Source organism: Pristis pectinata, chromosome 11 (genome assembly GCF_009764475.1).
Source record: "Pristis pectinata isolate sPriPec2 chromosome 11, sPriPec2.1.pri, whole genome shotgun sequence".
In the NCBI taxonomy this organism is placed as follows: Eukaryota; Metazoa; Chordata; class Chondrichthyes; order Rhinopristiformes; family Pristidae; genus Pristis; species Pristis pectinata.
Genome location: NC_067415.1, coordinates 3,912,949 through 3,925,436, shown reverse-complemented (window position 1 = coordinate 3,925,436; position 12,488 = coordinate 3,912,949). Strand labels below are relative to the sequence as shown.

Here is a 12,488-nt window from a genome sequence, read left to right as displayed (position 1 = left end):
AGAGAGAGAGAGGGAAGGGAGGGGAGAGAGAGAGGGAAGGGAGGGGAGAGAGAGAGAGAGGGGGAAGGGAGGGGAGAGAGAGAGAGAGGGAAGGGAAGGGAGGGGAGAGAGAGAGAGAGGGAAGGGAAGGGAGGGGAGAGAGAGAGAGAGAGAGGGAAGGGAAGGGAGGGGAGAGAGAGAGAGGGAAGGGAGGGGAGAGAGAGAGAGGGAAGGGAGGGGAGAGAGAGAGAGGGAAGGGAGGGGAGAGAGAGAGAGGGAAGGGAGGGGAGAGAGAGAGAGGGAAGGGAGGGGAGAGAGAGAGAGGGAAGGGAGGGGAGAGAGAGAGAGGGAAGGGAGGGGAGAGAGAGAGGGAAGGGAGGGGAGAGAGAGGGAAGGGAGGGGAGAGAGAGGGAGGGGAGAGAGAGGGAAGGGAGGGGAGAGAGAGAGAGGGAAGGGAAGGGAGGGGAGAGAGAGAGAGGGAAGGGAAGGGAGGGGAGAGAGAGAGGGAAGGGAAGGGAGGGGAGAGAGAGAGAGGGAAGGGAGGGGAGAGAGAGAGAGGGAAGGGAGTGGAGAGAGAGAGAGAGGGAAGGGAAGCGAGGGAGAGAGAGAGAGAGAGGGAAGGGAAGCGAGGGAGAGAGAGAGAGAGAGGGAAGGGAGGGGAGAGAGAGAGAGGGAAGGGAGGGGAGAGAGAGAGAGAGGGAAGGGAGGGGAGAGAGAGAGAGGGAAGGGAGGGGAGAGAGAGAGAGAGGGAAGGGAGGGGAGAGAGAGAGAGGGAAGGGAGGGGAGAGAGAGAGAGGGAAGGGAGGGGAGAGAGAGAGAGGGAAGGGAGGGGAGAGAGAGAGAGAGGGAAGGGAGGGGAGAGAGAGAGAGGGAAGGGAGGGGAGAGAGAGAGAGGGAAGGGAGGGGAGAGAGAGAGAGAGAGAGGGAGGGGAGAGAGAGAGAGAGAGAGGGAAGGGAGGGGAGAGAGAGAGGGAAGGGAGGGGAGAGAGAGAGGGAAGGGAGGGGAGAGAGAGAGAGGGGGAAGGGAGGGGAGAGAGAGGGAAGGGAAGGGAGGGGAGAGAGAGGGAAGGGAAGGGAGGGGAGAGAGAGAGAGAGGGAAGGGAGGGGAGAGAGAGGGAAGGGAAGGGAGGGGAGAGAGAGGGAAGGGAAGGGAGGGGAGAGAGAGAAGGGGGCGGGGTTTGAAGAGGTCATGTGGAGTAAAAGCAAAGAATGCACAAAACCATTACTGTAGCACCAACTCAAGTTATGCATATTTTAAAGAGGCGGTAAACAAAATAGATGAATGAAAGAGAACAACATCCAGAGGGCGGGGGGAGGGGGGGGTGTGAGGCAAAACAACAAGACAACGCAAGATGGCGATCAGAGAGAGAAAAAAAGAAATAAAATAACATTATATTTTTATTTTTTTTTGCATTACTTTTTACAGGAAGTCTCAAGTGGTGCATGCGCATGCGTGATGTTAAAAGGCGCCTGAAAAAAAGGCAATTGGTTTTCGATTCATCTGTAATCGGTTTATAAAAGAAGTTTTGGATGAGTTTGAGTGGGGGTAAATCGGGGAGAGGGGTTTTTATTCTGACGGCTGTGCAAACAATGCCCGGTTACCACACATAATGGGGGGGGGGGGGATGCTGGTGAACCGTCTATTTACCTCACAATGACCATCTTGCGGCGTCTTTCCTGAGGAGATTTATTTTACCCTTACCCGATTTTTTATTTTCCAGCGCTTCTTCCAGCTCGGGGAAGGTGAACTCGGGCAGTTCCAGCGAGGCGCCATAGCGCTCTAGGAACGAGCAGACAACGGCGAAATTGGGCTTGGAGGCGACCGCCGCCATCTTAATGTCGGAGGACTCGCCGACGTCCTCCGCTATCCCAACGTGCAACGCTGCCGAGCCCTCACGGGCGAGGGTGGGAGGACTGGGCGGGCGGGAAGGAGTCCGCCAGCAGCCCGTCCTGCAGCGCGGGGACCAGCCAGGCGTGAGCAATGGAATCGATCCGGGCGGCCGTTGCCAGGGGCAACCGTTGGTAAAATCTCCTCCCTGAAAGTTAGCAGAGAAAACCCTCCCCCAAAAACCCTTCACAAAAGTGGCGTAAAGCTGCAACCTGAAGCAGAGAGGGATTGATTGTGTTTTGTTTTTAGCCATTGAGGCACCAAATAGGTGAGTGTGTTGAACAAATGGAGAGATTTGGCACTGCTGAGGCCTAACTAATTCAAGATAGGGCCAAAGGAGACAGAAGAGCTTAAAAAAAATATGAGCTAAAGAAAGCTTTAAAAAAGTTGGTTTACTATTGTTACATGAACTGAGGTACAGTGGAAAAACTTTCTTTTGCATGCCATCCATACAGATCATTTCGTTACAACAGCGCATTTGGGATAAGATAAAGATTTCTATATTAGTCACATGTACATCGAAACGCACAGTGAGATGCATCTTTTGCGTAGAGTGTTCTGAGGGCAGCCCGCAAGTGTCGCCACGCTTCCGGCGCCAACATAGCATGCCCACATCTTCCTAACCCGTACGTCTTTGGAATGTGGGAGGAAACCGGAGCACCCGGAGGAAACCCACGCAGACACGGGGAGAACGTACAAACTCCTTACATACAGCGGCAGGAATTGAACCCGGGTCACTGGTGCTGTAAAGTGTTACGCTAACCGTTACGCTACTGTGCAAGAGAAAGCAGTAACAGAATGCATTTAAAATGTAATTCTTAGAGTCATAGAACTTAGATTTATAAGAATAGAACAATTGTAATGGGAGTAATGCGTAGATCTGCAGAGAGCAGCTTGCAATGATTCACCATGCTCCAGTGCCACCATTGATTGGAATCTGGAGCAACAAACAAACTGCTGGAGGAGAGGGTCAGGCAGCATCTGTGGAGGGAAATGGACGGTCGGCGTTTCAGGACCATAAAACCATAATGAGAAAACAACAAGATGCTGGAGGAACTCAGCGGGCCAGGCAGCATCTGTGGAGAAAAGCAGACTGTAAACATTTTGGGTCAATACCCTTCTTTGACCCAAAACGTTGACCGTTTGCTTTTCTCCACAGATGCTGCTGAGTTCGTCCAGCATCTTGCTGTTTTTTCATCTAGATTCCAGCATCTGCAGTCCTTTCTTTCTCCCATAAAACCATAAGATATAGGAGCAGAATTAGGTAATTTGGCCTATTGAGTCTGCTCTGCCATTCAATCATGGCTGTTTTTTTTCCCTCCACCCCATTCTCCTGCCTTCTCCCTGTAACTGTTAACCCCCTTACCAATCAAGAACCTATCAATCTCTGCCTTAAATATACCCAATGACTTGGCCTCCACAGCCTTCTGTGGTGACGAATTCCACAGATTCACCACCCTCTGGTTGAAAAAATTTTTCCTCATTTCAGTTCTCAGGAGACGTCCCTTTCTGAGGATGTGCCCTTGGATCGTAGACTCTCCTACTAATGGAAGCATCCTCTCTACGTCCACTCCATCCAGGCTTTTTAGTATTCGGTAAGGTTTAATGAGATCTCCCCACACCCTTCTGAACTCCATCGAGTGCAGGCCCAGAGACATCAAACACTCCTCATGCGTTAAGTCTTTCATTCCCAGGATCATTCTTGTGAGCCTTGACACAAAGGATGGTCTTCAGGATTGAAATCTGTATTTGGTAACAAAAAATCAGCAATGCAAATCTCCTTTCCAAACCACTTCCAAAACTCCACATGGTCAATTAGAGTCATGGAGTAATACAGCATGCCAGAAAGAGGCCCTTCAGCCCAACTCGTCCATGCTGAACAAGGTACCCACCTAAGGTCATCCCATTTGCCTACACTTAGCCCATTTCCTCTCTACTTACCTGTCCGGATGTCTTTTAAAGGTTGTTATTGTACCTGCCTCAACTACTGTCTCTGGCAGCTCATTTCATATATGCACCACCCTCTGCGAGAAGGTTCCCTTTTAAATCTTTCACTCACATCCTCTTGAAGATCAGTGTGGTCATATATGCGTGGAGCCGGAAGAGATGGGGGAGATCTTAAGTGGATTTTTTTGCATCTGTGTTTACTCAGGAGACAGACACAGACAATAGAACTGAGAGTAGTGAGGTCATGGACCGTATCTGGATTACGGAAGAGGAGGTGCTTGCTGTCTTGAGGCAAATTAGGGTGGATAAATCCCCAGGTAATAGTGTTACGCTAACTGCTGCACTATCGTGAAAGAGTGCAGAGAAAATTTACACAGATGTTGACGGGATTTGAGGACCTGAGTTACAGGGATAGGTTGAATAGGTTAGGACCTTATTCCCTGGAGCTCAGGAGAATGAGGGGAGATCTTATACAAGTTTACAAAATTATGAGTGGTATAGAATGTATGCAGGCTTTTTCCCCTCAGATTGGGTGAGACTAGAACTAGAGGTTTAGGGTAAAAATGAAATATTTAAGGGGAATCTGAGGGGGATCTTCTTCACTCAGAGGGTGGTGCAAGTGGGGAACGAGCTGCCAGCGGAAGTGGTGGATGTGGGTTCAATTGTAACATTCAAGAGAAGTTTGGATAGGTACGTGGATGGGAGGGGTATGGAGGGCGATGGGCTGGGTGCAGGTAGATGGGACTGGGCAGAAAACCAGGATGGCATGGACTAGATGGGCCAAAGGGCCTGGTTCTGTGCTGTAGTGCTTTATGACTTCTTACCTTAAACTCTAGTTTTTATTCACTTTCCCTGAAAAGACTATGTGCATTCACCCTATCTGTTGTGACTGTGATCTGAGTCACTGGAAAGACACCGAAGATGGTGATATAGAAGTCTTTATTCATCATGACAAGCAGGCATTCTCCTGGGCACCCTTTCGGTTGAGCCTCCTAAACTCAAAGTACACCACATTTTTATACTATTAAGATCAAAGGTAACAGCAGGTGATTCAATATAATTTCAATAACCATAATTGTTCACTTCAAAATTTTGAGTCTGACAATACTTTATTTGAGTTACATATCTACAATGGGAGACACCTCTGAATGTTCAAACACCTTTGATGGGACAAAGTAATTCATATGGATGATCTAAAAACTTCTGAGGACAGAGAACCCAGACATCCAAAGTTAAGGCTGTGAGGGCTGACTCTCTGAGTACACAGATATCCCAACTATTGATTGATCAAATATGCCTGTGACTATATTTAATGTGCTAGGTGACAACATCAATGTGGTTTGCAAGCTTCTTGGAACTTAGTCACAATGGTTCAAACTTGGAGTATTGTTCCGTTCTGGTTGCCTCATTATAGGAAGGATGTGGAAGCTTTAGAAAGGGTGCAGAGGAGATTTACCAGGATGCTGCCTGGTTTAGAGAGCATGCATTATGAGGAGAGACTAAGGGAGCTAGGGCTTTATTCTTTGGAGAGAAGGAGAATGAGAGGTGACTTGATAAAGGTGTACAAGATGATAAGAGGCATAGATCGAGTGGACAGTCAGAGACTTTTTCCCAGGGCAACAATGGCTAACACAAGGGGGCATAATTGTAAGGTGATTGGAGGAAGGTATAAGGGGGATGTCAGAGGTAAGTTTTTTACACAGAGAGTGGTGGGTGCGTGGAATGCACTGCCAGCAAAGGTTGTGGAGGCAGATACATAAGGGACATTTAAGAGACTCTTAGGTGATACATGAATGACAGAAAAATGGAGGGCTATGTCGGAGGGAAGGGTTAGATAGATCTTAGAGCAGGATAAAATGTCGGCACAACATTGTGGGCCGAAGGGCCTGTACGGTGCTGTAGTGTTCTATGTTCTATGTTCTGAAATAACTTAGCCATAGTTGCCTGGTTTGATGTAAGCCAATTAACATAACCCTGTTGTCTTACCTTTGGCTGATGAATACAAAAGCGTCTCATGGTCACTTCACTTTGCAAACCATATCTCTTGAGCAGCCAGCCCCTGCTGTGGGCCAGCAGCCTGTGCTCTCTAGACAGTGCTGTTTGTTTGCAAGCTGTCCTTTTAATTCAAACTGATTACTGCTTGCAATTTACATTTAAGGACTGAAGACTGGTTCTCGTTCGAATTAATATCTGTTATATTCACATAATTCCATAACTTCTGAATCCCTAACGCTATCTATGCTCCTCATGATGTTATACACCACTATAAGGTCACCCCTCTCCTATGCTCCAAGGAATAAAGTCCTCGCCTGCCCAACCTCTCCCTATAACTCAGTCGCTCAAGTCCTGGCAGCATTCTCGTAAGTCCTCTTTGCACTCTTTCCAGCTTAGTGACATCTTTCCTACAACAGGATGACCAAAACTACACAATACTCCAATTAAATAGTTTTTAAGTGCTTAATATTCTACTGATAGAAATGAAGTAGCCAGTGTTTGCACAGTAAGATCCCACTAATGGATAATCTCTTTTGGTGACGTCAGTTGAGACATAAATATTGACTCTAGGGAAAAAGGCCTCTGCTTCTTGAAAATGTGCCCATGGGATATTTTACAATTCATATCCACCTGAGAGGGAAGATAAGGGTTAATGTCTCATTTGTATGATGGGACTTCCAAAAATGCATCTCTCCATCAGTGTTGCCATACATGCTTGTTTATAATGGAGCTTTATGCCTAAACTTAACTGGAGATGTCTCCTCACCTTCAGATACATATAGTAGAGAGGGAGAGAGAAAGAAGGAGACATTTAGTTCTGCCAGATTTTCACTACATTGTAAGCCAAAAGAACTTTCAGATGATTCACTCACTACTGGTTAGCAGTAATGTTTTAACATGGGAGAAATGTTTTGGTTTTTTTTCACAAACACTTTGTTTTCTTTATAGAACGAAAAGAATTCACAGGGTGGCCATTTGGTAAATCGGTAAGTTGGTTTATTATTGTCACTTATACCGAGGTACAGTGAAAAACTTGTCTTGCATACCGGTCATACAGATCAATTCATTACAACAGTGCATTGTGGTAGTAAAGGGTTAACAGAATCCAGAATAACGTGTTACAGTTACAGAGAAAGTGCAGTGCAGGCAGACAATAAGGTGCAAGGTCATAATGAGGTAGATTGTGAGGTCAAGAGTCCATTTTATCGTACTAGGGAACCATTCAATAGTCTTATAACAGCAGGATAGAAGCTGTCCTTAATAGAAGATATTTATTTATTAGTCACGTGTACATCGAAACACAGTGAAGTTGTCCTGTTGCGTTACTGAGGATGTTCTGGGGGCAGCCCACAAGTGTTGCCATTCTTCCGGCGCCAACACAGCATGCCCACAGCTCCTAACCTGTACGTCTTTGGAATGTGGGAGGAAACCGGAGCACCCGGAGGAAACCCACGCAGACACACAGGGAGAACGTACAAACTCCTTACAGACAGCAGCAGGAATTGAACCCGGGTCGCTGGCGCTGTAATAGCGTTATGCCAAGATGTGCTTTCAGGCTTTTGTATCTTCAAAAAAAAATCCTATTTAGTCTATTTTCACGTTCTTAGAGTGCTTTTTTTAAATGTAATAAAGGTTACATTTAATTTAGGCTTTCAGGCATTGAGCTGCAGACCACCTTTCTCCCAACCACCCCCTCCAACTGTTTGGTTTAAAAATAAGTCTTCCCATCTACCCATTAGTTTAAATCTACTTCTCCTACTTAGAGTAATGGAGTTGTACAGCATAGAGGCAGGCCCTTTGGCCCACTACGTCCATGCTGATCATTGCACCCATCAAACTAATTCCATATATTGGAAGTGGAATTGGTTTATTATCGTCACTTGTATCGAGGTACAGTGAAAAACTTGTCCTGCTTACCATTCATACAGATTAATTCATTACAACAGTGCATTGAGGTAGTACAAGGGAAAACAATACAGAATGCAGACTAAAGTGTCACAGCTACAGAGAAAGTGCAGTGCAGGTAGACAATAAGGTGCAAAGTCATAACAAGGTAGATTGTGAGGTCAAGAATCTGTCTTATCATACTAGGGAACTATTCAATAGTCTTATAACAACGGGGTAGAAGCTGTCCTTAAGCCTGGAGGTACGTGCTTTCAGGCTTTTGTATCTTCTGCCTGGTGGGAGAGAGGAGAAGAGAGAATATCCTGGGTGGGTAAGGTCTTTGATTATGCTGGCTGCTTTACTGAGGCAGCAAGAAGTATAGACAGAGTCCATAGAGGGGAGGCTGGTTTCCATGATGTGCTGAGCTGTGTCCACAACTCTCTGCAGTCCAGGGCAGAGGAGTTGCCATACCAAGCCATGATGCATCCAGATAGGATGCTTTCTATGGTGCATCAATAAAAGTTAGTGAGTGTCAAGGGGGACATGTCAAATTACTTTTACATACTGAGGAAGTAGAGGCACTGGTGATCGTTCTTGGCCGTGGCGTCTACATGGTTGGACCAGGACAGGCTATTGATGATGTTCACTCCAGGAACTGAAGCTCTCAACCCTCTCAACCTCAGCACCATTGATATAGACAGGTGCATGTACACCGCCCCCTTTCCTGAAGTTAATGACCAGCTCTTTTGTTTTGCTGACATTGAGGAAAAGTTTGTTGTCATGACGCCATGTCACTAAGCTCTCTATCTCCTTCTTGTACTCCAACTCATCGTTATTTGAGATACGGCCCACTACGGTGGTGTCATCTGCAAACTTGTAGATAGGATGAGAGCAGAATCTGGCCACTCAGTCATGAATGTTTCGGAAGTAGAGTAGGGAGCTGAGGATGCAGCCTTGTGGGGAACCAGTGTTGAAAATAATCGTGCCTGAGGTGTTGCTCCCTAACCTTACTGATTGTGGTCTGTTGGTCAGGAAGTCAAGGATCCAGTTGCAGAGGGAGGTGTTAAGTCCCAGGTTTTGGAGTTTGGTGATGAGTTTGCTTGGAATTATGGTATTGAAGGTGGAGCTGTAGTAAATAAGCAATAGTCTGACATAGGTGTCTTTACTGTCCAGATGCTCCAGAGATGAGTGTAGGGACAGGTAGATGGTGTCCACCGTAGACCTGTTTCGATGGTAGGCGAATTGCAGTGGGTCGAGGTTTTCTGGTAGGCTGGAGTTAATGTGTGCCATGACCAGGCTCTTGAAGCACTTCATGGTGGTGGATGTCAGAGCCACTGGTCAGTTGTCATTAAGGCACGTGACCTTGTTTTGCATATACATGCATTAGGACCGTAATCTTTAAATTATTGATTCTCCTTCAACTGAAATGAGTTCTATCCTATTCACTCTTCATAATTTTATACACCTTCATTAAACCTACACTCAGCCTTTTTCCCTGGAAGCCATCCCAAGCCAATTTCCCTTTATAGCTAAAATTCTCCCGTCTTGACAACATCCTCATAAAACTTTCCATCCTCTCCAGAGATATCGCATTCTTTTTCTAAGTTGTTGGCTCCTTGTTGGACAGTATCTCCATGCTGGCTGGTTGCCCTAACATTCTGAAGCAGCTAATTATTCATGAGCTGACAAGGCAGGTACAAGACTTCTCAGCAGTGGGGACTGTCATATTCTAACCTCAGTTCTATACTTATAATCAAATGAATTTCCATCATAGTTCCTAAAATAGCAAAACAAATAATTAAACAATTAAACAATTAAATAACTTTAAATATAATGCAACAGCAAAATTATGCACTGCATGATATTCTGTTGCAGTGATGGGATTAAATAAACTTTGGCTAGGTCAGTGGGAAACACTCCCTTGCTCCTGGTTGAGGGAGACTGATGATACCAGTGCAGCACTCCCTCCATAGGTACAGGAAGGATCAGCCTGGATCTTATGCTCAGGTATCTGGACTGGGATTTAAACCCCAAGCTACCTGATGCGGCAGGAATGCTTCTCACTGAACTACATCTGGTGTTTTGGTTCATTTGCCTCCCTTTGTATACTGAGGTCAATTGTATAGTGTTGTTACCGCCACATCAGCGTAATTTAGATATTGTCTCTGGGATCTGTTGGAGAAATTAGAGGATAAAATGTTGGCACAACATTGTGGGCTGAAGGGCCTGTACTGTGCTGTAATGTTCTATGAAATTGATTAAGCTTGTTTAATAGTTCCTATGCTGATCAAAAAAACAGCAAAATATTTTGAATTTGACAATTCCTTCTCCTCCACCCCGCTGTTTGACACACTGAGTTCCTCCAGAGATAGTTTGTCTCCATATTCCAGCATCTGCAGTCTCTTGTGTCTCCAAAGTATTTTGAAATAGTTCAACTAACAAGGGCCTAACCCAGTTGCCTCTCTTCACTCTCCTCCATATTATTTCAAGGTTAGCTATGTTAAATGATCCCAAGCCTGACGCTTTTCGTACTACATACCATCAAGGAGATGCAGATAAATCACTGGGCATATTATCTGCAGTCAGGTACGAGAGCTATAGCATTGTAGTCTGATTACTTAGGAACAGGGAAAGAGGAGATGGTCATTAAACCCCTGGTGGTTTAGAGCCAGGCTAGAAACATTGGCCGGTCAGCAGAAGAATGTACATTCAGTGAAATGTGAGACAGAAGGCAGAAAGAACGGGTTTACTTTTGCCATGTAGTGACTGTTGTAAAGGAGGAAACATAGCAAGCTCCCAACAACAGTGTGATAATGACTAGACACTCTCACTGGCAATGCTTTAGTGTTGGTTGAGGAATCACTTTTAGAACCATAACATGTGACATACTGTGATGTAACAAACAGTTCATTGTGGAACTGGGCATTGTAGAATCTGCTCCACCATTTATCATGATCATGGCTAATCATCTGCCTTAGTGCCACATTCCTGCACTACGCCAATTCCCTTAATAACCAGAACTCTATTGATCTTAACTTTGAATGAACTCAACAGCCCTCAGGTGTAGAGAATTTCAAAGATTCTCCATTCTCTGAGTGAAAAAATATTGGTATTGGTATTGGTTTATTATTGTCACTTGTACCGAGGTACAGTGAAAAAACTTGTCTTACAAACCGATCTTACAGGGCAATTCATTACACAGTGCAGTTACATTGAGTTAGTACAGAGTGCATTGATGTAGTACAGGTAAAAACAATAACAGTACAGAGTAAAGTGTCTCAGCTACAGAGAAAGTGCAGTGCAATAAGGTGCAAGGTCACAACAAGGTAGATCGTGAGGTCATGAGGTCATACATCAGAAGATCGCCAGCCCTGTAAGAAGATTTAAAAGAGCATTATTAGTGATAGTTAGAGACATAGAGTTTAAATTTAAAAGTGCAGAACAATTATAGTAAAGGTAATGAGTAGATCTGTAGAGAGCAGCTTGCAACGTGTCACCACACTCCGGCGTCATCTTGCTATCTCCTTGTCTCAGTCCTAGATGGCCTATCCCCTATTCTGAGACCTACCCTGGGCTCTAGATTCCTCAGCCAGTGGAAACATCCTCCTGGCATTCACCCTATTGATATCTCTCATTCATCTAAATTTTAGAATTTCAGTCTAATAAACCTTTTCTGAACTTCTGATGTATTTGCATTCTTCATCCAATACCTTGCACAATATTCCACATGTGGCATCACCAGTAGAATCAGAATCTGATTTATTATCACTGACTTATATGACGTTAAATTTGTTGTTTTGCAGCAGCAGTACAATACCCTATAGAATCAAGAATCCTGCCTGTGGTAACAGCCGCTATGAGCGACGCGGACATTGAAAGCTCCATCAATCATTCAACAATCCAAAACTGGGCTCGAATTATTGGATGGCCAGCAAAAAATATAGTTGCAGTAAAGTAAGAGGGAAAAAGGGAGAGCAGGGCATGTACAGGTCACTCCCACGTTACAGGGGGATTGTGCTCCTTGAAAACTGTATCATGATTTTACTTAACATGAAACTGCGTCATCTGTGCATACTTCAAGAAGTGCAAGTTGGATAAAAAATGGTGTTTACTTATTTTTTCTCACATAAGTTTAATGAGAGCAAATTTTATTCCTTGTCTCAAATTTTTAGGTAGTAATTTGTGAATTTTGTAAAGGCAAATTTCCATGACAGCCGTAATGCAGGTTTCGCCTGTACCAGTTGAGCACTTGATGCCAAAGATGGTTAATTCTGTGGCAGGAAACCAATTCAGTGTCCTAGACGTCCAAGGTTACAAGAAGTGTCATCAGTTCCAGGAGCTCAAGCTCTGAGCTTTGGAGCTTGATCAGCCGCTCTCATGACGTTGTCCCATCTGTGAGGCCGAGTGCTTCATGGATAAGATATTTTGGTATTGGTATTGGTATTGGTTTATTATTGTCACTTGTACTGAGGTACAGTGAAAATCTTGTCTTGCATACCGATTGTACAGATCAATTAATTACACAGTGCAGTTACATTGGGTTAGTACAGAGTGCATTGATGTAGTACAGGTAAAAACAGTAACAGCACAGAGTAAAGTGTCACAGCTACAGAGAAGGTGCAGTGCAATAAGGTGCAAGGTCACAACAAGGTAGATCGTGAGGTCATAGTCAATCTCATCATATAAGGGAACCATTCAATAGTCCTGTCACAGTGGGGTAGAAGCTGTCCTTAAGTCTGGTGGTATGTGCCCTCAGGCTCTTGTACCTTCTACCTGATGGAAGAGGAGAGAAGAG

The 12,488-nt window shown here is 45.0% G+C and overlaps 2 protein-coding genes across 7 annotated transcripts in view; one reads left to right on the top strand and one right to left on the bottom strand.

Moving 5' to 3' along the window:
* Window positions 1-1,826, bottom strand: part of rsf1a (remodeling and spacing factor 1a) — a 74,245-nt gene extending 72,419 nt beyond the window's left edge. For 4 of the 5 annotated variants that reach the window (XM_052025675.1, XM_052025677.1, XM_052025676.1 and 1 more), the window contains exon 1: window positions 1,682-1,826. In XM_052025675.1, the coding sequence (XP_051881635.1) occupies window positions 1,682-1,811 (130 nt within the window). In that variant the 5' untranslated portion in view covers window positions 1,812-1,826. Of the gene's footprint in view, window positions 1-1,627 lie in introns of all 5 variants that reach the window. The other variant, XM_052025678.1, reaches the window with a different exon arrangement.
* Window positions 1,827-1,832: 6 nt separating this feature from the next.
* Window positions 1,833-12,488, top strand: part of LOC127575723 (mth938 domain-containing protein-like) — a 32,051-nt gene continuing 21,395 nt past the window's right edge. Inside the window, exons 1-3 of one of the 2 annotated variants that reach the window (XM_052025723.1) lie at window positions 1,833-2,135; window positions 6,758-6,795; window positions 11,497-11,647. In XM_052025723.1, coding sequence (XP_051881683.1) covers window positions 11,618-11,647 — 30 coding nt within the window. In that variant the 5' untranslated portion in view covers window positions 1,833-2,135; window positions 6,758-6,795; window positions 11,497-11,617. Of the gene's footprint in view, window positions 2,136-3,356; window positions 3,463-6,757; window positions 6,796-11,496; window positions 11,648-12,488 lie in introns of both variants that reach the window. The other variant, XR_007957119.1, reaches the window with a different exon arrangement.